Source organism: Falco peregrinus, chromosome 5, assembly GCF_023634155.1.
Source record: "Falco peregrinus isolate bFalPer1 chromosome 5, bFalPer1.pri, whole genome shotgun sequence".
Lineage (NCBI taxonomy): Eukaryota > Metazoa > Chordata > Aves > Falconiformes > Falconidae > Falco > Falco peregrinus.
In genome coordinates, this window is record NC_073725.1 from 51,603,807 (window position 1) to 51,630,227 (window position 26,421).

Here is a 26,421-nt window from a genome sequence, read left to right on the forward strand (position 1 = left end):
CACTCACAGTTAAACTTCTAGGTTGCTTACTGAGAACCAGCACTGAGTTGTTGTAATGACCCCACAGAAGCCTCAAATAAGGAGTGACTACTTTTAATTCAAGAGAATTAATGCGAGCAGGTTTTGAAACAGTATTATTCTTTAAAACACATTAGTGAATTTCCACAGAATAGATAATAATCGATACTACTGAAAAAGTCTGGAAGTCTTGTGTTACCTGCTTGTAATTAAAGAGGTAAGAAAAAGGAAGGTGGTTTTGACAGTTCCAATGCATTTGTTTTCTCTATGCTTTTAAAAGCCTTTTCTTTCCTAGTTCTTGGGATTTTTATTTTGCTTTGCTTTGTTTTTTCCCCGTTCACACAGAGTAGAAATGGAGAAGGTTTTGATATCTTGCCCTGTGGTGTATTTGAAGAACTTCCAATAGCAACTTGACCAAACAATGGTCTCAAAGTAGAGAATAAAACTACAATACATATCCTTCTAAAAGAAATATCCTGAGGATATTTCTCGTTATTTAGTATCTTCTTTCTCTGAAGTCCCTTCTGTGTTACATGTTTGAGTTACTTCTTTATAAATCATTTCATCTGACCGATAAAATAAACTGGTGGACTGTAATATTTATTTTGAGACTACTTTGCCTCTGCTGTCTGTTTCCTTTTTCCTTCTTTCTTGGGCTGAAAAATTAATTTATTTTAAATGGGAGGGAAGAAAGAATATTACAGGATTTCCAGACTACAGATACACACCTATTAAATAAAATAGGTGGTTTGGTGTGATAAAATTAGAGGAGAGAATGGAGAGAACAAGGGACAGATGATGATGGAATAGTCCTTTGAATCTGAACAAAGATTTCAGCTGTTTTTTTCCCTGTCAAATATATTAGAACTACTCATTATATGTCTGCAATTCAAATATAAATGATAATGTGGTTTTGGAACATAGATGTCAGTTATAGAAATGCACACGGATTGTCCTACTTACCTAATTATTTTTTTCCCTTTCAGTATATAGCCTCCTGCTGGAATCAAGATGGGGATCCAGTGGAGCTTCTGCAGATTGCAGATAAAGTCTCTCGGTTCAAGCAGTGCCTTAAAGAAAATCCCACATTTCTTCAGGAAAAAGTTAAAACATATTTTAAGGTAGGCAAACTTATGGAAAAATATCTTCAGTATTAATTTTTAAATCACAATCTTGTATTGAAAATTAAACCGAGGATATTTTTTTTTTTAATAACCATACTGCTTATTTTTAGGTGTAGATGAACAGCAGCACTTCTGAATGTGGCACGTGAATTTTGAATGATTGAAGTGAGAACTTTTCAAAACAGAAAAAATGGTCTGGTTGGACATTTGGAAACATACATACTAGAACACTGATAAAACACTAATGTTTTACTGAGCTGTGGTAGTTCAGTAATGCTGTATGCTGATGATGTAGAAGGGCACATGGGTATCTCCTAATAAGAAGCTGGGCTGTGAAGAGGGAATTGGAGACCTAGTTATGTGTTGGCATAGCAAGATGTATCTGTTTTTCCTTGAAAAGACTTTGGTTATAAGTAAGATTGTTCTGGTGCTCCTCATGTTCACTGAACTGCTGTCTGAATTTTGCTGTCAGTGCCAATTGCTTTCTGCTCTTTTTCTTACCTTATTGTCCATACATACTACTGGAGTTGGTGAAGACATAGAAACAGTAGAGGCATTATAACAGTGAATAGTTCTGAAGCCCTGAATTAGTTAATGTCAGAAAGAAAAAATCCAGTGGTAGTGCAGAAATAGGGGTGGGTGGTTGTTTCTGTTTTGGTTTTTTTTGGGGTTTTTTTTTTTTTTTTTTTGAGGGGTGGGAGGGTGGTGGTGGGGTTTTGGCTTTTTGGTTTTGTGTGGTGGGGTTTTTTTTCAGTCAGATTGTTCAAGTTGTTTTGGAGGGCATATCCGTTACAGGTAACGGCCAGCATGATTTAATAGTGAGTACATGCTGGTTCTCGTATACTCTAAGGCAACAAGAGACAGTGGCATCAATTGAAATCTGTTTTCCTAAAGGCATTATTAATGTCTGGAAGTAGTAGGGAGCTGTTACAGTTTTAGCTTTTGTAGGGAAGAAATACAGGTGCAGTATTTTTGAAAATGTTAAAATGTTCTTTACTATGCAGTTCTGGTGAGGGGGCTAAGGGAAAAACATGACTCAGTAGGAAGTAATGAGAATAGCTGAATGTTCTTGTTTCACAAAATTATGCGCTGTTGTACATTGTGCTTGGAGTTTAATAAAGCAGGAAGACAAGGAGTGAGGCAGAGAATGCTGTTCATCCTGTCGATTTTAATATGTCTGGTTAATTCTGCATTCCCCTCTAAACTCTGTAGTCAGTCAGGTTTCTGTAGTCTTTCCGCATAAGCACGGGGGAGACAATCCAATTCTGTTTTATGAGTTTACATTGTCCCAAATTATTGGCAGTGTCTGTCAGTGACAGATGTTGCTGTTTGACTCCTGCTTTGAAATGGGCAGCTTTTGAGGTCACTATCTTTTGACTGGCCTCTCATTATTATACAAAATGGAAGCTGCTTGAGTAATTTTGTTATTAAAATTGCATAGTCTGGTATAAACAAAGAGAAATTCAACAGCGGTTGTGACACTTGCATAAGGCATGGAGTTCTCTGGCAGCAAGACTGATGCAAAGTATTTCTGAGCAGGATAAGGCATGCACATTTTGCATCATATGGGATCTCTCTGCACTCATGCTTGGGCAGGTTGAAAGAGGTGTTTAATGAAACCCTTCTGGATTTAACCAGATTCCCCATCTTAGAACGTTCTCCAGATAAAACGTGTGGTGTGCTGCTCTGTAGCTTTATGTACAGTTGTTTAACCCTGATGTAATTAAACTAATGAGTACTGTGTGTTGTTGAGGGACTCTGACTCTATACTAAAATTACACAGAAGGTTGTCCATGCTTGTTCTTGTGGTAAGCTGTCTCTCTTCCCCACCCTTGCAGCAGACTATTCTGTGTGAAGAGTTCATATCACCTGTTTGTGATACTTTTGATAATACGCAAGCCAAGTGGTGCAGACTGTTTTTATCTGCTGTCGATGAAGCAATAATCTGAGGTGAAACAGGAGGCAGTTGCCCTCAAAATTAATAATCCTTTGTTTTGGGATATATTTCTGCAGGATAATCCACATAGATTGACTCTGTCAATGAGTCCAGAGGAGGACTACCATGAAAAACAAGCAAAAATGGAAGCAGAAAAGCTGGCAAAAAAGGTCAATGCTCTTTCTGAAGAAGAAAAAACCGAAATCTTCGAAAAAGGTTAACATGCTTTTTCATATTTTTTAGGGGGTAGCAGCTTAAAAGCATAGCCAATTTTTTAGCTGATGCTGTATAGAATATCTTAAATTCTCAGGCACTCTCCAGCACTTGATCTGAAAGGGATGATTTTTGTTGGAAGTTTGTGTATGTGTTACGGGTCTATGCGGTGCAGTATTTACACTACAATGTGCGATTGGTGTATTCCATTAGTTTTAGCACTCAAAAATACAGTGATCAACATCTCCAGTTGGGCAGAAGAAAGGAAATTGTTTCAAAATATTGATCTGCTTATTCTTTTCCATGTTAACTTGCACTAAGTACAAGATGAATCCCACTAGTTACCTTGAAGCCGTTTATTTTTGAGCAGATGAGGTCTGCCTCATATTCCTATAAAACTTACATTTTGTGATTTTATTTCTTACCTTTTCTACTTAAAAAGCCAACTCTAAAAATAACGTTGTTTAACTTACTCTGGGCAATAACTTAAACTTGGAAACCCAGGGCAGTCACTTGATTTTATGAAAACAGTGATCTAGTCACAGAAATCCTCCAAAAAAGCGGTGTTAATCTTCTAAAGCTTTGGTACTAGGTGGGGGATAGGGGAGCAGAAGATCGGATGAGGCTTTCTAGTAACGAAAGTAAATTAGAGTACTAGAGGTGACCAGCTAGAATCTGAAAGGCTGAAATATAAAATTAAAACACAATTTATCTGCATGAGTTACTGACAGAGCACTGGGGTAAGAACTGGGGGGAATGGCTTAGAAAGATGTTCTTACCTGCAAGGTCTGGGTTGCCTGGGTTGGTGTTCGCAGAGCTGGGTGAGAGGATGGCCTGACAGGTGTCAGTTCTTCGGGGTTTAAATTGAATGTTGCTGTAAACAGGATGTGAAGGGGCGATTGGAAAGAGAATTTACAAAGTGTTGCGATGTGATGATCTGCAGAATTTGTTTCAGTAAAGTATTTGAAAGAATTGTTGATAGAAAATTCTAAACTTCAAACTCTTGCTTTTTTGTGTCTGCATCACCTCAGTGGGTTTTGAATGCACTTACACTAAAAGCTGAAAATGACGAAGTGGTATTCTGCTCTCCTTACTAGGTTTGGAATTAATCGCTCTTCAAAGCAAACCTCAGGATACCTCTTGTCTCCCCGCTCTAAAAGTGTCCGACATTGAGCCTAAAATCCCATTCACTGTGCTGGAGACCACACTCGCAGGTTGGTGTAACCACTATTTTGTCCTCAGAAGAGCAGCACTACTGGATTATTACTGAGCTGTGTGCCCAGCTGTTGCTCTTTTTGCTCTTTGCAAAGCATATGTGCTTACTGTTTCTGGTCCTTTCCCTCAGTCCGCTACCTCTGCAGCAGGCAGTTTGCACCCGATCTGCCGGAGCTTCTTGCCGTCGCCTCCGAGGGGCAATGCAGGGCTGTGCTCAGCTCCAGCCAGCCGCCTGCCTTCCCGGGGTCTGACAGTCAGAGGGGTCTCTCGGGGCATGCCCCACTGCTCTTGAGCAATCTCCCCACTTTCCAAAGACTTAACCAGGGTGCAGCACTATTGGCAGCTTGTGCAGCGAGCCTTCCTTACCGCTTTCCCTCCCTACCTGTTTTTTACAGAATATGACATACAGGAGACATGGGGGGAAAAAGAAATCTATATCATTCTTCATAACTTCAGTCCAAGTTTCTCCCTGCTTTGGCAGCGGCTACCCCATGGACTGATAGGAGACAGGAAATTGTAGATCTCAGTTTTGTTACAGTTCTGCCAGAATCTTGCGGGTAATACTACTCTGTAATATGTTTCTAATGGACACTTCCCACCCAAAATTGCCAGCAGGTATCAAGTACTGTGTAGTTTTGATGCTAAAATGACCTGGGTTTATGAAAATTCTAATGTGTATATTCTAATGCCTTAGCTTAGAGAGAATGTACAGTGCAAGAACCTGCTTTCCCCAGCTTTTGAGGTGGTGAAGGCAAAAAATAAGGGAGAAAAACGTCTTCACTTGTTTAGAAACAAATTGCCATTCCTTTGTTTGGGTATTACCTCTGAAATGTGACCTCTCTCAACAGAGTTCTGTCTTCAGATTGTCCAGGTATCCTTTGCCTTACCATGGACAGGCAGAGTAAAACCCCTTCAGTCCAGCATTCAGTGCAGCTTAAACAAGAAGTAGCTCTGAAGTGTCAACAGAAAATAACTCTTGATGGGAAGATCTTGTAAGAAATTGTTTTGCTCTTATGTGTTTATAGTAGGAAGCTGTTGGTTGTTCTTTGCTTTTGTCTTTTTTTCATCCCTAGCTGATGAAATTCCTGTGCAGTTCTGTGCTCAGCCGACCAACGGAGTGGTTTATTTCAGAGCTGTTTCCAGCTTGAACACGCTTCCCGAGGAGCTCAAACCATACGTGCCACTCTTCTGCAATGTCATTACAAAGTGAGAGGTTTACTTTCTTAGAAGCTGAAGCAACAGGCTGTAAGCAAAAAGCTTACTGAAACAGTCTTGCTTTTAATAATTTCAGCATCTGTTCTTATTATACGAGGGAAATGCTGTTAAGTTGGTGTCCTGCAGAAACAGTGGTCTTCCCTGTTCCCTACGGAGTTGCCAACTCCTTTCCCCTTCTCTGTCAATCTCTGCATTGCCTTGTTCCTCAGCATCAACACAAGTATTCCCTGAGCAGATTGGAAAAGTCATAACAATTAAAAATACCCTAGCAGAAGTTAAGGTTTTCACTTGGATAGGTTTTTGGTCTAATTTCACCATGCGAGTTGCAGAAACCCTGGCCCCATCATAGGAGAGAGTGGCACAGACCAGAACAAGTAACCTGGGCTGGGAGGAATCTGGTTTTTTTTATTAGTGTTAACAGCTTATGTGATGTTATTAATGTAGTTCCATGTGGGTGTTGGTAGCAAGCCTGTACACAGGCACACTTTTTAATACACCATTTTGACTTAACAGGACGTTTCAATGGAGAAGTTTGGTGTGAAGCTTTTATAAGATGTGAAATACTATGTTTGCTTGATAACGCTCCAAGTTGTTTAGTTGCTAGATTAGTATTGCCATATGGATCCTGGTTTTGGCATCCACTGAAAATGGAAATAAATCTCTCTTGTTTTTCACAGGATGGGATGTGGAGCCCTTGATTACAGGGAACAAGCCCAGAAAATAGAACTAAAAACAGGTGGGATGTCAGTCAGCCCACATATCATTCCAGATGATTCACACCTGGATGTGTATGAACAGGTAGATTAATCATAAAGTTCAAGATGTTCCACTTGCAATAACAGCTTTATAGTTAAGGGTCAGTCGGCTCCCAAGCAGAGGATCACCTAATGTGTATTGAGAATGTACTGTATAAAAGGACTCGTGCCTTTTTGTGTAAGATAGAATTTTGACATTTGAATTAATCTAGTATTTCATCTTAAGGGGACTGCTTGATGTGGATTGTGCTTGATGTGGTTGTCTGTTTTAAGGCAGTGCTTCACTAGCATCTGTCACCATATTTGTGGGTGCTGTAAAAAGGTTTGGAAGCAGAGGGTAGAGGAGAGAATGGTTTAGTTTTATACACAGAGATTGCTGTGGTTCAGATACATGGCATGTTTACAAGATCGTTAGGTGTCAGTATTGGGCATAACAGTCCTAGCAATGTTTCTTGAGGTTTATTCTTAGACTAACCTGGGGGTTTGCTGCTGTGTTCTGCTCCCCATGGATCCTGGAGTTGAATTAGAGGACTCCTTTGCAGAAAGGTGCACCCTTAGAGCGGTTTTATTTGTACTTGATGTGAAAAATAAGAATTTTTGTTTCTGTTAAGGAGGAACTGACAGGCTTACTTTGTGTGAAGAACAGTCACGTTTCATGTCTGCTCTGAGTTTAGTAGCACAGCCTGCATTAAACTGGTTTTGTGATTTGTAACATTGGGTTGGCATCACTGCATCACTTTCATGAAAGTTATTGTACGTTTCTTAGGCCATTGCTTTGGTTGTCTTGTGTGAAGCCTTTTTTTTTCTGTTTTGTTTTTATTTTTTCTTCAGGGTGTGCTCTTTTCATCTCTGTGCTTGGATAGAAATCTGCCAGACATGATGCATTTATGGAGTGAAATATTTAACAAGTACAGTACATTGGTTTTCTTTTGTTCATGTTTTTGCATGTATTTTAGGGTTCTCTTTTTATTTTCTTTTTCACTCTCCCCCCAACCATTCTCTTCTTAGAGGTTGTACTTTTGGATTTCTTTTTATAACTGTTTTTAGTCGTTCTCAGTTGCTAAACCTGAGTATTCCATCATTTGCATGACTGTATAGTGGATTAAATGGAGAGCTGACAGTTTAAAAGCTCTTTGTTGAACTTGGGGTGATGAATGATTCGTTATTATAAATTCCATTGGTGTGCTTTTGCATGAGACTTAGCAAGCTGATACTGCTATTTTTCAGCCCCCAGTTTGAGGAGGAAGAGCATTTCAGGGTGCTGGTTAAGAAGACTGCCCAGGAGCTGTCAAACGGGATTCCAGATTGTGGGCATTTATATGCCTCTATTAGAGCCAGCAAAAACCTTACACCTTCTGGAGAACTGCAAGAAATGTTCAGTGGGATGGATCAGGTAAAAAGTTGATGGCATCCTTCAGCAAGGCCGAAATCCTTGACTTGAGAATGACAGTGCTTGTTTTCGCTAATTCTTTCTGTTGGCTTAATCTGTCATCTTTCTGCCTTCCCTTCCCACACAGGTGAAGCTGATGAAGAGGATAGCAGAAATGTCTGATATTAAACCAATACTACGCAAACTACCACGCATTAAGAAGTATTTATTAAATAGTGACAACATCAGGTGTGTTCCAGCTAAAAAGAAAAAAGGGCATTAGGTTAAATAGAGGCCATGGCCTGTGGATCTGCATTTCTCAGTGCGCTTCATGGAGTACTGGGGTTTTGTGCAACGAAGAGCTGTGGAAAAATGTTACTACTTTAAATCCTCCTTGCTTACAGAGTTGTAGCTATGGCTTATTTTGTTCAATTTTAATAGGTATGAGAAACTTACGGCAAATTTCGTATGTAACTGGTACCACAAGTGTGTAAATGGCCTGGGCGATTTTACAGAAATACTCAAAATTCTGTCATTTTCTTTTTTTTTCCCTTCAAGGTGCCCATTGGACAAATACTGTTCTGTTGTTTTGTAACAGTAGAATACATTTTAGTTTGGATTTTTTTTCTCCTAAAAGGAAAACAGTGGCATTCTGAAATCTGCTTTACGAATATATTGGAAAAAATAAGAGGGCACTTTAAGGTGTTTAATATCGGACACATTAGTTCCAAAAATAAGTCCATTTGGAGTGACATAAGTTGCAAAGTTTTGTTTTGCAAAGCATGAAGTGATGAATGAAATTATGGAAATACCATGGTTTTGAACCATACAGATAAGTCTGCCTGTGAAGAGAGAATACCGAGGGCATTAGTTTCTTTGTGAGACACTTGTATTTCGCAAAACTGATGTCGTCCTGTCCTGTGCACAGGAATAGTTTGACAGCTGCTGCTAAAAAGTCCAAATGTGTTCTTGGGCAAGCAAAAAAACCCCACAATTGGACTGTGACTTTTTTTTTTAATTGCACATCAAATGCTGATTTATGAGTATTTTGCTTTTTTCTGTGATAGTGATTATCAGTGACCGCAGATGTAACATTTTGATGATTGAGTAGGAAATGTTTAGGAGCACAAAGTGGTGCAAATTATAAAGGACTGTCCAAAATCGCAAAACCATACTTAAAAACTTGATATGTGTTTTTAACAGATGTTCAGTGAATGCAACACCTCATCAGATACCAGAAGCCTCTAAAGAAGTAGAGAAATTTATAAAGGGTATAGCTAGAAGTAAAAAAGAGAGAAAACCTGTTCGTCCCCATGTGATTGAGGTAAGACATTACTTCATTTGTGACTAGGGCATCAAATACAGTTGACTTACCTCTTGTAAAAACCACTGTGTAATCAGGAGATCGTTGAACTCTGGTACTGTGCCCATACAAAGATATCTGAAGAAATTTGCAAGAGGCAGCTCTGTGATATGCTGCAATGTGTTTTGCCACAGAGGCTGTCTTCACCTCAATAAAACGGGCAATAGCAATCCTGTGGATCAGGTGTCAAGCCTTACCCTGAGGTTACTGCTTTTGTTGTGGCATGTGGAAAAAGAAATTCTTCTGTTCTTTGTCACATGAAACTGTAATTTCTTTTTTAGCTGAGCTTTACTTGAAATGTTGGCCAAGAGGAAATGGTGCATGATGTGCAGTTCCTCAGTTGTGTAGAAATTTGTCTTGTTATCTGGGTGTTCAGGACATTTGGCATAAAATGTGCTTCATTCAATAGAGTTGCCAAAAGATCCGCTCTGTCAATACGAAGATTCGTCCTAATTTCTGATGAGACTGGCATAAGCTCCCAGTTTCCTATCCATGCGGGAAATGATAGTCTGAAACTTTCTCGGCCTGATTTAATCTCTGTCTTGTCGTCTTTCAGTGCCAAATTACTCTTGAAAGGAAATTTATTTGGCGTTTGCTTAGAAATTCAAATATAAATAAGTAATCAAGTAGCTTGCTTAGGTTTGTGAAGACACAGTCTGATGATAGTTTCGAAGAGGTTTGAGTGGCTGGGGTTGCACTTGTAGTATTCTTGGTCTAAATTGTTAAGTCATCTTTTAATATGAGAGCTGGGTCTCTTGTAGAAATCTTCAGAAGTCAGACCTGTGGGAAATGAAGCGCTTACTGGTTTGCAGATCACAAGGAAATTAGTGAATGTAAGTACAGTATTGTTGGGAATACTGGTGTTACAGAGCTCTTACGGGTACTAATGGTCCATCTTAAGCTGTTAGAGATTCTTTTATTAGTTAGAAGCACACCACTGAAATGTGCTGTGCCCTTCAGATCCACCCTCTGACTGGATTGTTTCCTTAAACTAGCCATCAAACTTCTTAATCCTTTGATGTCATCCTTTTTGTTATCTTCCCTTTGGTTCTGGAATGAGTATCATTTAGGTGACTCCACCATCTGTACGTACAGGCAAATACTCACTTGTGCCGTCTCTTGTAAGTGATACTTGTTTTATTTGTAAACCTGGTTTCTTTCAGAACCGGGCTCGTGTGTGGTCACTTCTAGTTAGTTCCTTCCTTTCCTTCCTCTCCTCCCTAAATGATTCTGAATGTGAGTGACACCTGGCAGAAGAGCATTGGTGACAATTCAGTAAAAATGAAAATCTGCGTTTGGCTACAGGAGAGAAAACAGATTAACATACCCTGAGCTCTACTTTGAGAAGAAGGCAGGGAAAGCTCAGCTCATGGTTTTGTTGCTGACCAACATGTATACGTTGCTATGCTTGGCCCAACTAGCCAGAGTTGTGTGAGGGGCTTGGGAATGGGTCTCTGAAGTGAAGAAAGGCTTGGGAGTATTGAAACAGCGTCATAAAAGCTGCTGGAGATGTGTAAGGCTCTGCTCATGCTTAAGTAAGCACACATATACAAGTACGTGCATGTGTGAAAGAGGCAAAGAAGCGAGTGCTGTGAGGCCTGGAGACATGAAGAGGTGGAGGTGGGGTTGTAAGGAGGAATTGAGTTTATTGCAGGGGATGTTTGTGCAGAAGTTCATATAGCTGCCAGTGTTCATAAATGGCTTGCATTTGTTGTGGATCTCAGTTTCTGAACCTCTTCCCAGTATGTAAAATTGAGTAAATGGATTAAAATGTGATGTCACCATGTACTAATGTGGACATAGAAGTGGAGAGTTAGGAACACTTGTTTCGGTCAAAGTAAAGGCGTGGCAGGGGAAGCATTATTACCAGCTCTCTGGTAGTAATACAAGGTCTGCACAGTTGAGAAGCTGTGTGCAAGGATGTATAGCCAATGTACAGTGTCCATGTACTTTAGTTTCCCAGGGCAGTTCTGTGTGCTGGACTGCTGATACGGGCACAAGTGAAACGTCACTGGTTGCAGTGTAGGTCAGGTAGTGTGTTTAGCATGTCTGTGTCTGTATGTTTGGCAGAATGTCATAGTTCTCAAAAAAGCCACAGTTACCAAACGGATAAATTGTCTCATCTCTGCTACTGTGACAGTAATGTGTTTTTCTCTTAGGATCCTACTTTCAAACCATGCCAGATGAAGACCCATTTTGTACTGCCCTTCCCAGTGAACTATATTGGGGAATGCATTCGAACAGTTCCCTACACAGCTGCAGACTATGCAAGGTGGGTAGCAGAACCAGCAGGGAGCTTCTGCGTAGGGGTTAGGTGGAGCACAGAAAATGGAATGTCAATAGAACGTGCCTTGCAGTGCGCTTGCCACAAAATCTTTACAGAGCAACTTCTGCATGGCTAGGTCTAGAAACGCCCTGTTTTAGTAAATGATGAGATTAAGTAATGAGGGGCTGCTGTCCCTTAACTTCCAAATAAACAGTCCTGCCTACTTGGATGTGTCTGAGTTGACAATCCTTTCGCATGTTACAAAGGTTAGGAGGCTGCTCTCCTATTTCATCACAGTGAAATCAGTGAAAGTAGTCAAGGAATGTTCCAAAGCAGTGCCACTTAAAATGGTGTCATATTATTTAGCTATTACTACGTTTTGAGTATTGTTACTGTTGTAGATTACAAGCAGCAATGCACTGCAAATAGGGATCTTTGTGAACTTTAGAGGAAGTTCAGAGTATTACTGTTGACCAATTCACGTAACATCTTCACTGTTGATATTTCTCTGATTCCAGCCTTCGAATTCTTGCACGGTTGATGACAGCTAAATTCCTACATCGAGAAATCAGAGAGAAAGGAGGGGCTTATGGCGGAGGTGCTAAACTTAGCCACAACGGCGTATTCACTTTCTACTCCTACAGGTAACAGCGGGTTAGTTCCTTCCTGTTCCTGTCTGTGGGGACCACTGAGTGCACTTGTGTGTGTTGTATTTTTGATTAGTTGTAGCTCTCTTTCGAGATGAAGTGATACCAAAAGAATGAAATGACAAGAAAGTGGTTCAGTGCTGATGATGTTAAGAGTAGTTGCTTAGGGCATATTATAAACCCCTCCTTGCCTTCTCTGGTTTGTGTCCTTGGGAAAGCCTAACTTATTTCTGCTGGTAGCAACCATTGTATCTCTGTACTTAGATGTGTAATGTCTTAGTACCAGATTTATGTAAAACTGGCTTTCGCTTGTTTCTTACTGGGTTGAGGAGGCCCTAAAAAAGGGAATTCAAGACCTAAATTTGAGACCAGGAAGTAGAATGATGTTCCCTAAGGTCCTGAGTTTGAAAATGTGCAGCTTCCTTTGACTGGCTGGAATCATCAGAGATTCAGCAGAAGGCATTGCTGGTGATGAGCTAGAACTGCTTTCTCCTTTTCTTTTCCTCTTTTTTTTTTTTTTTTTTTTTTTTTGCCAGCCCAGAACAGTTACCTTGCATTGGTCTTAAAGCACTTTTGAATGAAATTTGAACTTTGAGGTATCAAAGATCAGTTATAACCCCCACTAAAAATGTCGTGTGGCTATAGTGTCCTGGCTTAATTTCCCTAGACCAAAGGCAGCCTAGCACAGTGCTTGGTGGAGCTTCCTTGCTAAAATTTGGGCAGCCTTGCCTCTCTATGAAGTTTCAACATGGTAGGACTTGTCCTGGTTGGTATTTCAGTAGTTGTTAACCTGTTGCACCTGTTTTACAGAGAGCGAAAACAGGTGTAGCAGGAAAAGCAACTCTAGAGAAGATACGGCATATCATAAATATTACTGTTGTTGATACTAATGGCAGTTATGCTTACTAAGCTGTTGCAGCAAATTGATAATGCATTGTAAATGGTGCTGGTTTACAATCTTTTTTTTAATAGCAGTTCTCTGTACACTGTCTGGAACTACTTTTAGACAACTGAAATTGCTTCACTTGTGTTTTGTAAATTCAAAACATGCCTGGTTTATAACACTCTGTTCTTCTAAAAACCCAAAACAACACAACAAAAAACCCACAGAACCCAATCCTAAAACCTCTTCTTATACATAAAAAGGAAGTTTATAATTTGGTTTAATCCCTGTGTATATATGTTTGTGTGACACATTGTGAAAGAAATGAGAACAAAGCAATTAGTTTTTCGTTCTGTAAGGCTGAAGTAATTAATCTTACTGTTTTTGTTTTAAGAGACCCAAATTCATTAGCCACCTTGAAAACATTTGAAAAAGCAGTCGAATGGGCTAAATCTGGAGATTTCACACAAGAAGATATCAACGAAGCTAAGCTAGCAGTATTTGCTGCTGTAGATGCACCAATAGCTCCTTCAGATAAAGGTATATTCTCACCAGGCGCCCGGTGCTGCCAATATTTATTTTTTTTTTATTATTTACGTTTAAAGGGAAGAAAATAGTTTGCTAAACTGTATCATTTGATAAAATTTGTACTTGGCAGATGCAAGACAAATGCAGTTCGAACAAAGCAGTCAATTCCTGTTGCCTCCTTTCAGAAATTCCACAAGCATTCAGTCTGTCTGCTGAAGTTTTTGTGTTCATACTGCTCCTTGGTGTCAGGTGAATACAGCCAGGAGATGGAGGTAGATTAAACAAACAAGTTTAGGCTTGGGAAGGGCATGAAATGCAGGAAAATAAAAAGAAATACTGGTTTTCTGATTCAAAAAAAGCCGAAGGATTATTTTCTGACGAAAGTATGCATATTGACTATGAATGTTACTAACCTTTTGTGCATACTTATTTGAAGATGTTAAAGCATAAGCCTGCTGCAGTGGAGGGTGCTATCTTTACATTTACAACATTACTTATGATGGCTTGGTAGTATCTTCAACATCTTTTCAGTTTGCTCACATGTTGCTTTGCTTTCCTGCCTTTTCCCTTCCTCCCCCATTCTCAGCTTAACTTGCCGAGTTAGAATATATTCCTTCCCTATATATAAGGGAATTATAAGGTTAAAATTAGCATTATTTTGATATGTACTTGTATCAGCACTATTAAACAGGAACACAAAACAAAGCTGACTTTCAGCTGACAGAACTTGGTTTTGGTCTGGGCAATTAAAAAAGTAATCAATTTTAGGTGCATACGAGTGAAATGGCTGCATATTGAATGTTGTGTTTGTGGAAGTCGATTTACGTTCTTTGATACTTTTACCTGTATCTTAGTGGAGCTATGGCAGGTTGAGAGAAACGCTGATAGAAGAACATTGTTCAGTAGGCCTGGAAGGTGCTGCAGAGGGAAGCACCTGTCCCTTCGTGCTGCTGTTACTTTGATCACTGGGGCCTGCGTAAGGACCTCAACAACCGCATCCAGCTGGGAAGCCAGCCCTGCTTTGGGCAGGGGGTTGGACTAGTTGACAAATGTCCTCCCAAGCCCTGTTTTATTCCCTGTGACTATTTGCATGACAAAATGTTTTTCTATGATTATTTTTATTGGATTTGGATTATTATTTCTTTAAACAGGGACCAAACCTTTGCATTGCACATATATTACAACTGATGGCAAATGTGAAGAGTTTGTTGTTCTCTTTTTATTCTCACAATAAAAATAGAAGCTTCACGAAATGCAGCTTGGCTAAAATGTTCTGAGAAAGTTCTGAGAGTCTTAGAATGAATCGTGCTTAGGTTTTCTGGATTTTGACAAAATCACTTACCAGAATAGAATATGATTTTTTTTTTTCTTCTCTTCCCTAAATAGTAAACTCTTCCTACCTCAGAAAATCAATTTGTCCAGTTCTAACCTTTGATATTTGATTTACAGTTAGATACTGTCCCAGAACAATGGTCTAACAGTAGTGTCTGTTCTTCCCTCCCAGCACATGTACCTTCTTAGTTTGCACTCATTCATGCACTTAACCGTAGCTGAGATTCCAGTGCAGTGATCTGTGGGTTTTGGGTTTTTTTTTTTTTCTAGGAATGGATAATTTCTTACATGGGATTTCAGATGAAATGAAGCAGTTGCACAGAGAACAACTTTTTGCTGTGAACAATGATAACCTAGTTGAGGTGTCAAACAAGTAAGTCTGTGCTCAATTTAGGAAAATGTTTACTTGAAAAACGGGACAAAAACCTAACTTGAAGAAAACAGGTTTGTGAAAGTTGTCATGATAAAGTTCTGGGATTTCTTTCCTTGGTGTTTTGTAACCTAGAAAGAGAGACGTTAGTTATGTCCCACTTACTGACTTTTAGCAGATGTAACTCCTCCTGCATTCTGAATTTGGGGGAGTTGTTTTATTTTTGAAGGATCCAGACACTGTCTGGAGAGCAAGTACACTCAGTCATCCAGCTCGTGGCTGTATGAGCTGGTTCTAGACTCGTAACATTTTGTGCTTTCTTAACTTCTGAACTGCACTTTGGATGTAAGAATTCACTACTGAAGAATGCATGGTGAAAGAGACGGGCTGGTTAGGGCTGCACCTTAGGAGACTGCTATACTGTGATGAAAACCCACTGCAGATCCTAAGGATGCTTTTAAATGCAGACAAGAGATACGTGTCAGACAGCACTTTGTCCTAAGATGAGAGTGTTTTTGTTTAGCTGAATGCAGCAGCTTCTCATTTGTTTTTGTTTTTTTTTTCTTGCAGGTATCTTGCTGTTGGGAAGAGCACTCGTGGCCAAGCTATACTTGGCCCAGAAAATGCAGATATCGCCAGAGATCCCTCATGGGTCAAACGATGAATTGCTGCTGAACATTGAGCTAGTACAAAACATGCCAATCTGTGTCACTATATAATAAGGTATATTTAGTAACTTTTAAGTTGGACCATAGCGCTGTTAAATGTTCATTGCTGCTTTTAAGTGTCCAACATACAAGCTAAGCTGTCCTTCTTGAAATAACTATGTGAAAAATTTTCTAACCATACAGTATTTGAGAACGAGAATTACATGCTCTCTATGGCAAAGACAGACCTTAGTATTTTCTGAAGACTCACTCCTCCAACCATATATGAATCCCATATAAATTAAATATTTTTGTATATGTAAAACTCTATAGTTGTAAATGGTGTTTGTTTGAAGTAATGTCTGCTCTTGGATATATAAAGAACAATGTCTCTCATAGTGACAGATTCCATTCTTTGGTGTGGTAATTTCAGCTTCCTTTGCATAAGCCACCTACAGTTAGAGGAGCTTTGTGGCCATACGTTCCACCTTGCACCGAGCCAAGTTTGTAGTGAGTTGCAGCGTAGCGGACAAATCTCTGAGTCAGCATACAGTGCATGCTCCGTTCCACTTATTTTGCCAATTTGGGCAACATTCAGTTGTGTTTTGATATGACATGGTTTAGTATTTAACTTCTTGTCAAGGTCTAGTTAACAGATGAGGTGGCATGAGGAAATGATCTTGGCCCTGTTTGTCAGCCTAATTTCAAAAATCTGTTTTACCCTTCATCACAATGGGGTTTTTGTCCTGAAGAAGCAGAGAAAGGAAGCATGAAGTAAGGACCAGCTTATACAGGGATGATTACACTAGTGTAAGGAGAAAGGGTGCAGAGTTCTAGCCTAATCCTTAATCAGCAACACAACCCGCTTGCCCTGCTGCGACTGCTGCCTGCATGGTTGGGAAAAGGGCAACTGCTTCTTCCCTTCGCTGGAGGGTACAGAGAATCCTTCATGAAGCACCATTCCCCCCATTGTTTAAAAGCAGGTGCATACAACTCATGATGTTTGCAACAGTATTTTATTTCACTTCAGATACATTTAAGCACATCCTGTAACTCGACACAGAGCTAGGCATCTACACTTATTTTCTGAGGTGTAAGTACTCTGAAACAAAGTGCAGTAGATGAGTAACTTACAGAGTGCATAGAACGGTGTTGCACTGAACTGTTAAGGGGTAGTATCAATAAATGGTGCTTATCCATTAGATGCTAGGGTTTGTTTCAAACATAACACAAATATAGGACAAAATCTGTGTGACATCTGAATGTCTTGTTTCACGTAAAGTGCTGGTACAATAATTTAAATGTTACAAAACAAAGCTGTAACAATTCTAAAGCATTGTTACTCACAATGTGCATCTATTACAATAATCTAAAAGTGATGTGTTTAGATGGCTCCAGTTTCTGCTTCCTTTGGGCTGTGCATAGCAACATGCTCCAGCTGGCCTGAATCTGAAACATCGTAACTAGTCTTGTACTTGGCCAGGATTTTCATCAGGGGTCGCAGCTTCAGCCACCATTGCTCCTTGGGAATCCTGTGTCTGGGGGGAGCGGGGGGAGGAGAAAAAAAAAAAAGAGATGAGGATTTACTTAGCTGCTTAGACAAATGCATTTGACAATAGTAACAGTCATGGCGTTCCTAAGATCACACAGATCCTGACATTTATGGTGGGATGTAAATACTGACCCAAAATAGAAATGAGGACAGAATACTGAAGGAATGAACAGATTTCACTGGAAGATGTTCCTTATAAGTAAGCATAATACTAGATTTAGCACAAAAATGCTGTCCTGCTAAACTGTGCCAGAAGTAATGTAATTCTAAGTGTTACAGCAAAGACAGCTACGAGAGATTTAGAAGAACAGTGGACTCCCAAGAATTCCTAACAAGAGACTTCCAAGTACAAGGAGGAGGAAGACAAAGCTGTTAGAAAAGAGAATGATTGAAATGAATCACTGGCTAAATGCAGGCCAAAGGCAGAAGTGGAGTAAAAACGGTTGGAAAGGGCTGTGCGTCAGCACTGTGGAGGTTGGTGGTTTGATGTGGTGAAAGGAAGCCTGTGTCCAAATGCTTAAATGTAAGCAGCATGTACGTACACAAAGTCTGTTTCAGTCTTGAGCTCAGCCACTGGTTGGAAAACAAGGTTGCGTCTACGCATTCCCAGCAAACAGACAGAGTCATCAGTATTGGCAAATACTTTTCCTGAAAGGAATGAAATAATTCAGGATCTTTCTTACTCACACTTTTAAGGGCAAATACCATTTGTCCGTAATTAAACTGAATAGGAAGCTTATAGCAGCTTAATTCCAGTTACTGAATATTTAATGTAATGGTAAAACATCAATTAGTACTTTAATAGGGTTAGGAGATCTTCACTTTTTTTAGTTCAGCTTTGGTGATTAGCGATGAAAATACAGTGTAATTAGGCAACAATAAGACTGAATTTTAACATCCAGTTTTAAATTAGATTTTAGTAAATAGTCCTTTACAAAAATTCCCAAAGAAGACATATTACCTTCTTCTGTCTCCCATGTAGCCACCATGAAACAAAAAGGAAGAACAGATGTAACTATATAACCATCAATTCCTTCATACATGAAACACTGCAATCACACTGACATAAAAAAACAGCTATCTGAATTACTGACTTCATCTGAGGGGAAATTGTACAGCAGGAAGCACAGCAAGGCACTAATGAACAATAAAATCATACTGGAGGGGGACAGAAGTATATGTTGACTAACAAACTAAGATACGTTCATATGTTTGCATAGTACAGCAGTCCTACGTACTGATAGCTAATCAGAGACAGGGACAAGAGAGAGCACCAAATACTTCTGCACCTTTTCGGTAGGTTTCTTTCAGTTTTTTGGAGATCCACTGCATAGCTTTTGCAGAAATCTTTGTCCCGAAGTTCCTATCAAATGGTGAAGGTGCACCGCCCTGTGTGAAAATTTAAGCATGGGTTAGTTTAGTTACTGAACCAGTATTTTTGCCTTATTGTATCAGTCACCTCTGTTAACGGCCTGCTCTACCTCTTATGTAAACAAACCAAAAACCCCACCACACAAATCAAGCTAAAACACTGAAGATTTGTGTTGAGCACCTGCAGAACTCTCATGGATTCACTAATACTTTTTGCGCAGATAAATGGAGGGCACTGTTCTCCCTTTCTTCCACTTGCCCTTGGTGCTGATCACACCGCCACAGGGCAACCTGGCTTCAGCATAATATAAACCAGGGAACAGTTGGAAGGAGGGGTGTCAGAGGGAGCCTAAGAAATCCAAGTGTTGACTCTGTAATCTAAGACCTCTGGGAAGCACAGCTCCCTATGGCAGCTAGAACAAGAAAGGCCATAATGCCGTGTATGTAATACTGGGGAGAAAAAAACCAAACTGCATTAGGACTTCCTAGACTAGTAATTGCATTTTTTAATTTATTTATTTCCCCCCCTCCTCTGGCTTTCATCCCAAGTATTACAGCAGCCTTTCTACAGCTCTGGGAACCAAAGTGTTGTTTTGGGGTTTTTTAACCCCTCTGTATTATATAAAGTCTGACTTTTTCATCCATTTTCAATGGAGCAGATGGGACTGAAATTATATGTGAGGTAGCTCCAAAATAGTTCCAAACAGGCTGTTTGACTAATGGTGGCCTTGACCTTCAAAGTAAACTTTCCTAAATATTACACAGAAAGTGCTAACCTCAGCACTGAACACTCTGGAACCGTATGAGTAATGGGAATACATATATAGCTTGTAATGATTTAAAAGGAGAGAAAGTTACTTCACTACTAGTACTTGAGAAATTTGGCTCTGCATTTATTTTTTACTCTACTTCAGTCTCGGTGATTAGAGTAGCCAAGCTAGAAATTCACTGCCTGCCTGCTAACAAGCAGTGCAGTGAGACAGAGATGCAAGGTGCAAAGACCACAAGGAGTGGCTCACTACTGTCTCTTCTACAAGACCAGTCCCTCTGCATATATTTTTATTAATGATACCTAATATCTTCCAGGGTTCAGAAGCCAGACACGTTACAGATGGGCAGATAAGGGTGTTCTAAGGGTGTATTACAATAATTACAAGATACGTTTAAAAAAAAAAAAAAATGTTCATTAATACAGACAGGAGAGGAAAATTAAATTAATTAAGAATCCAGTGCTTTTTTTCTAGATTTTTAAGTAGGAACTACAATAAAATACAGTGTTAACAAAAACTTCCAAGTTACCTACAAACAAAAATGCACATTTTTTTTCTTTAATCCTGAGTCACACTTGCTTGAAATGTTTGAATAGTATATGCTCTTTGTCCGTACAAAGTTAAGCTCGTCTGTAATTTTAAGGTCAGTTTTACCTGTTGCATGTGGCCCAGTACATTCTTTCGACAGTCAAACACTCCCTTTCCTTCTTCAGAATACAGCTGATAAATGAAGTCAGTTGTGTAATTCTCATTGCAGTTCTCGTTTCTGTAACAATTAAGGCCAGATACAGTTAGCAAGTTTACTATTAAGTAGTAGATATCTTTACAGATATTGAATGACAAATATTTTTCCCAGTTTCTTGATACCAGTATTCATGGCTTGGATATTTTCATCTAATCATGTATGTTTACTTCCATGTAATGTGCTCATGATTTTAAAGTCTGCATTACTTCTACTACACTAACATCACTGGCAGGTCACGTGGAATCCATTGCTGAATAAGGTAGTGAAAAGTTAATTATGCAGAGGAAAAACTGCATTAAAACAAAAACTCACTGACATCCAACGTCATAATTTTGCCATTTATAAAAGCATGGATAATGAATAGTACCTTAACCTGTTCCTCACCAATACTGTAAATGTAGGGTATTTTTTCACCCCAGTTACGTAACTAGTAGAATCTGAACAAATATAATGGCATCCTCATACGACTTACTGTGGTATTCATTTATCAGCCCTTCCCTATTTGGCAGACTGAAAATAAATGCTCAAGAAAAGCTACCACCCGATTCAGGCTGCCTAATAAAGTAAAATTTTAAAACATGCTAATCAACATATTTTAACTGGTTTGATTTTTGAAAGACACTTATCTCCTGAAATCTAAGTAGGATTTTTATAGTAAAGCCATACTATATGTGCACACAAGTATGCTAGTTTTCACACTATCTTTAGTACAAAAGAATCTACAAAAACAAAGCTGACAACAAAACAGGCTGAAAACAGGATAAAATATTTTTTTAGATTATAGAGCAAATGTATTTACATAGAAAGAAGGAAGTTTTGGAACCGAGCTCCCAGAATCGATTTCTGGAGCAACATCTTCACTACACAATACAATTTACTAAAGGAATATAGACTTGGGAGTGTCTTTGCAAGCAGCCAAGCAGCCTACCTGGCTTGAAGTGCTCAGCATCACTGATGCCATCTATCAAAACTACTTTTGCTTACCTCAGCACTAGACCACGCTGGATACTGGTTTTCATTTTTTCAGTCAAGTGTTCCACGTTAGCCTAGAAACAACAAAAGTCTTTTTAATGAGCCATAGAGAACTCTAGAACATCTTTAATGAGCCTATGTATCCTGTGAACTTCTGTAAAGTATTCCCCACCATAAAGTACTATGTACAAAATCAAATAATGAACAGGTTTTTGGAGATCCAGGATAATATACCGTGTATAGCTATTCATCTTGGGCTAAAACTAACTTCTTCCTCTACATCACAAATAACTGATTTTAATAGCAACACAAAGTCGTTTTTTGTATGCTGTACTGATACAGCACCAAGTTGGAGATCCTCAATATACATAAAAATATAGAAAGTGCCACAAAAGATCATAGCTTGTCCTTACTCCCAGTCCTTGCAACAGTCTGTTATAGTTACAGCGATGTACTGCTGTGCTGGTACTCCCGTGTATGAAGCGAAGAGTACATGCCACTGAGAAACGAGTGGGGAGGAATTATGATTCACTTCACATCCCTTTCCTTTCAAGAAATTTCAATCTTTTTAGCTTTGTATTTGTCCATGACCATAGCTAGGACCAACTACCTCGGAAGCGTAAAATCCTCATAGTAGACAAGTTCCATATCAGCTTACACCCTAATCTCTAATCCTTAAAGCCAGAGGTCTTTGTTTTAGGAACACCTCCAAACATGCTCTGAACAGCTGCGGTATCCAAGTCAGTATCTAACGCACCTTACGTACTGTTTGGTTCCTGACCTGGAACAGCCTTCTCACACAATGAGCTGAGGCAATATCATAATGGAAAAGGTGGGTTTTTTTCCTTACTTGTTTTTTTTCTTTCAAAACTGCCCAGGTCTGTTCATTTACATGTAATTTAAATTTGAATCAAGACTACAAATTACACAATTCATCTCGTAGTGTTGAATGGCTAATACAATAATTTTGTCATTTAACTGAAGCTGATGCCAAGAATAACTGGGTATATATTCCTTTATATAACATGGCATAAGATCCGGCGTCATTATATCAAAGCGCTACAGACTTTTAAATACAATCTAAACTTTTTTTGTTGTTACATGAGCCGTTTACTTCAAATATACACATTATGACATAGATATATATATACACACACACAACTATTTTAGGATCTACTGAAAAATAAGGAAAACATTTCTAATGCTGCATACCTGGAGCTCTCGAATATCAAACTGTTCTTCAAAGATATAAGCAGCATCAGCTCCTGCTGCAAGGGCCCCCATATTAGCCAGATAACCACAATAACCACCCATGGTCTCAATGATGAAAACACGACGCTTGGTACCACTGGCTGATTGTTTGATGCGATCACATGTCTAATCAAAGACAAGACATTGTAAGTTTAAATTAAATAAAACCATAACAATTCAGTTTTGGTTTTTTTATGTCATGCAACTTTACATCACTTTCTTGTAAAAGAATTTATAAAAAATAAATCTTTAAAAACTGCAAAATAGAATAACCCATTTAACTACAATAATTACCAAATAAAGTAATTCTTATAAATCATATACTGAACACCAGAGTCAAATTGAAATGTTTTGCTATTATCAACGCTTATTTATTTGCTTCCTGCAAACAGAAAAACAAGAATTAATTTTGATTTATGCATGGAATTAAAAGTAGTGATAGTTTTTTAACAAAGACAGAAATGGATATAATGGAGCTTTTTAACCAATTCTGGCATGAATAAGTTTCTCTTCTTTGCTTTAACTCAATTCGTTACTGAAGAGTTTGTTTCTTCTTAGTATTGATTTTAAAATTCACTGCATTCCCAACCATACTTAACAGTTACAATTTCTGAAACTTAAGTCCTGAGCATGTATAGCCCCTATTGTTTACTTTCCAACAATGATATCCCCATAAATATTACTCTTTCAAGCCCTACTGGTGCATTTTTCAATGATTTTTGGGTTTTAGTAATAATAACTTAATTGTATTTATATTTACTTTATTTATTAATAATTCATTTGATTAATTACAATTAAGTACATAGGCCTTAATGATTTTCTGAATGAGTAACTGCAGATGCTGTAATATTTAAGGTATTTCTGTTTCACAGATATTTACAACCAAACCTTCGTTCAGCTAACTGAAAATAATACCTCAAGCTGAAATTAACACTGTGAGCAATATGGTCTTTAAAAATACACCTAACAGACCACAGAACAAATAATTAATTGATACATCAGAAAACTTAATAAAAACCTAGGACCTTTAACAAAAAAAGGTTTAATGCATTGAGGGACTAAAACCACTGTATGCATTTAGTTAGGTCCAGCTAGCAAAAAACACGTTATTTCATTTATTGTATTTATATACTTGCATATGTGTATGTTGCATATACGCACACCCCCATGATTCACATGAATTTATTCTGCATATAGACGAACACTGTTACCCTAAGCAGAAAGTATCTCTGTAACAAACTATGTCACAAAAGCCTTGCATTGAACTTCCAGTTGTTTTTTCGAAATGGCTTTCTGTCTTTTACCTGTCTTGGATTTTACAATTCCTCAAGCACCTTACCTTCCCCTTCCAGATGTGGTTTCATAAGAATTTTTGCACAATACTGGTTTCTGGCACAAAGTAAACAGTAACAAATTTATAAAAAAAGCCATTACTTGTATTAGTGGCAGGTGTAGCACTGAACCAATTTTAACTCATTTTAAAAATCTTGGCTTTATACACTGAAGTAATAAATACACATGCAAAGATCCCCTTCATTTTGAAAACCCCAAGCTTTCTAAAAGTGTTCTCCAACTGCTGCTAGTAGAGTGACATTTTCTGCCTTTGAAGAAGCTCCAGGTTCTAAGCAAGGATGTAAATCATTAGTTGCTTTTGGGACTACCCACTTTAGATTTATTTAGAAGGATTTCCATCCTTGACTATACAAGAGACATAGTAGAAACTTTCTACTATTCTTGCTTTCTCAGAATGACTGTGACAAAAATACCCTAATACAAAAACACCACAGGTGGATTTTAAAGAAACATTAATTCATATACTACTCCATAGGCTGAAAAGGCCAAAGCTCAAACACCTGATGCTTTCAGAAGCTTTAAACCTGGAGACATGGTAACTCTTTCTGGAGTACTCTTTGGAGCTGCATTGCTAGTTGAGCTTTCATATGAACTGAGCCAGCTTCATGAAAAATCTGATACTCAAAACTTCACCAAATCAACAGTGTTCTACTGTTAGCATAAACTAAACATTCTAGCCATAATGAAATTCAATAAGTACAACCACCTTTATTTTTTTATTGAGACCATTACTGAAAGCTGTACAAATTGCAATTAAAGATAATAATGAAAACAGTGAAGTAAGAAAAAGCTGCAATACAAGCAATTATTTCCCCCCCCCCCCCCCCCCCCCATTATGTTTTCTTGCTTTCATTTTTACAGGTGCATCACAATTAGAAGTGCTATTAGTTATAATTAGCAGACTTACCTACTTCTATAGATGTCAGGTTAAGGGAGAAGCAGCTAATGGAGTGCTAAAAGTACCTGTGTCCTGCCCATGAAAATAGTGCTACAATTTACCTACACTACATCTTAGGTCATCTTCACCCCAGGAATGCTGTATTGCATCTCCCAAAGACCAGGCCACAATATATTCTGACACAGCTCTTTCAATTATCTATATATAATTTTCACTCTATAGAAATAAATAATACTGTATCAGAGTGGGGAAAAAAAAAGATGCAGTTCTCAAACCCTTGGATCTCTATTCTGATTTTCTTGGCCAATTACTTTATAAGTAGTTACCTGGATTGATAATGAGGGCTTTGATAAAATGCAGAGCTGTTCAGAGGTTTACTCATTTGTTTACATTAGACCTTGACTCAGGTCCCTTTGCTGTGTGGCTCCAGCAGCCTCAGTAGGATAGTGAAGAGTTCATAAAACAGTTGTACTCAATGGAAAAAGTTATGGCAGAATAAAACTAGAAAACTGATTGTTCTAATTGTAATGGAAAACTCATTCATAGTAAGTTCTGGCCTCAGACAGAAACAATGGCAGACTTAAGTGCTTATGCATGCATTTATATGCACTTAATATGTGTTAAACCTAATACAGTCTATAGGATTATTCATGTGTTTAGTGTTAACCGTGTACTTAAAATGCTCTACTACACTAAGCTCAGTCATTAGTCCCTGCAATAAATGTGGCATTTATTTGCAACACATGCGCTTTCCTCTTTCACCCACCCAAGTAATGCTGAGGAGCTAAATAAGATAAAAAACAAAATAAAAGGAAGCAAAATATTTTATTCTCAGTAAAAACAAATGCCCTAAGCACTAATGCACCAGTCTTGGATAACAGAACTAAGTCCCCAAAAGTTAAACATATAACATTATTAATTTTTATAAGGTTAACCTTTAATGAGTTTTGGCAAACTTAACTATAAACCATAAAAAAATAAGACAGTAACTGAAGTATTTTAGAAAACTTGACATTTCAAGTGTCTTTAGGTATCCTCATCTTAGGCATTTTACCAACTTTTAAAGATACGCGTTCTTACCTCCACAATAGCATTCAAGGCAGTGTCAGCACCAATGCTAAAGTCTGTGCCTGGTACATTGTTGCTAATAGTAGCAGGCAACACACAGATCGGTACACAAAACTCCTCAAAGCGGGAACGCGCCTCCTGTAGCTGCAGACAACTTTCATAGGCCTGAAGCAGTGGTACAAGTATGAGTGATACATTCCTTGCCTTTGGATTGCTTTGCTAGTGACTCCTTGCGTGTGATGGTAAATTTGGCTGTCCATCGGCTCCAAGTAAATGCAATTTAAATACAATTGGTGAGATTTCCTGGAGGGGATATCCTGTACATACCACAACAGTGCACTGGGGTTGCATTGGCACAATGCTCTTTAAAGAAATGCAGAAGATTAGTGCATGTTAATACAGAGTGAACGTGAAGTGTGCACAGCAGAGAGGTCTGAAGCAGTTGGGCAGAAAAAGACAGCACAGACTGGAAACCGTTCCACAAGAAACCACTGAGAGAACAAAGTCTGATACATGTTATGGAGTTTAGAAAGTTAACTAGTAGAACACCTACAACTTGA

At 38.6% G+C, this 26,421-nt stretch overlaps 2 protein-coding genes across 9 annotated transcripts in view; one reads left to right on the forward strand and one right to left on the reverse strand.

Moving 5' to 3' along the window:
- PITRM1 (pitrilysin metallopeptidase 1) overlaps positions 1 to 16,279 on the forward strand; it is a 28,696-nt gene extending 12,417 nt beyond the window's left edge. For both annotated transcript variants that reach the window (XM_055806994.1, XM_055806995.1), the window contains exons 13-27: positions 1,005 to 1,139; positions 3,156 to 3,294; positions 4,389 to 4,505; positions 5,580 to 5,712; positions 6,399 to 6,519; positions 7,308 to 7,384; positions 7,704 to 7,869; positions 7,994 to 8,094; positions 9,049 to 9,169; positions 9,970 to 10,041; positions 11,368 to 11,480; positions 11,993 to 12,118; positions 13,399 to 13,544; positions 15,135 to 15,237; positions 15,805 to 16,279. In XM_055806994.1, the coding sequence (XP_055662969.1) occupies positions 1,005 to 1,139; positions 3,156 to 3,294; positions 4,389 to 4,505; positions 5,580 to 5,712; positions 6,399 to 6,519; positions 7,308 to 7,384; positions 7,704 to 7,869; positions 7,994 to 8,094; positions 9,049 to 9,169; positions 9,970 to 10,041; positions 11,368 to 11,480; positions 11,993 to 12,118; positions 13,399 to 13,544; positions 15,135 to 15,237; positions 15,805 to 15,898 (1,764 nt within the window). In that variant the 3' untranslated portion in view covers positions 15,899 to 16,279. The remainder of the gene's footprint in view (positions 1 to 1,004; positions 1,140 to 3,155; positions 3,295 to 4,388; positions 4,506 to 5,579; positions 5,713 to 6,398; positions 6,520 to 7,307; positions 7,385 to 7,703; positions 7,870 to 7,993; positions 8,095 to 9,048; positions 9,170 to 9,969; positions 10,042 to 11,367; positions 11,481 to 11,992; positions 12,119 to 13,398; positions 13,545 to 15,134; positions 15,238 to 15,804) is intronic.
- A 599-nt stretch (positions 16,280 to 16,878) lies between these two features.
- Positions 16,879 to 26,421, reverse strand: part of PFKP (phosphofructokinase, platelet) — a 46,865-nt gene continuing 37,322 nt past the window's right edge. For 4 of the 7 annotated variants that reach the window (XM_055807000.1, XM_055806996.1, XM_055806999.1 and 1 more), the window contains 7 exons: positions 25,874 to 26,026; positions 22,504 to 22,668; positions 21,304 to 21,365; positions 20,229 to 20,340; positions 18,723 to 18,822; positions 17,976 to 18,081; positions 16,879 to 17,419 (listed from right to left, as the gene is read on the reverse strand). In XM_055807000.1, the coding sequence (XP_055662975.1) occupies positions 17,266 to 17,419; positions 17,976 to 18,081; positions 18,723 to 18,822; positions 20,229 to 20,340; positions 21,304 to 21,365; positions 22,504 to 22,668; positions 25,874 to 26,026 (852 nt within the window). In that variant the 3' untranslated portion in view covers positions 16,879 to 17,265. Of the gene's footprint in view, positions 17,420 to 17,975; positions 18,082 to 18,394; positions 18,823 to 20,228; positions 20,341 to 21,303; positions 21,366 to 22,503; positions 22,669 to 25,873; positions 26,027 to 26,421 lie in introns of those variants that run through there. The other 3 variants (XM_055806997.1, XM_055806998.1, XR_008747646.1) reach the window with 2 other exon arrangements.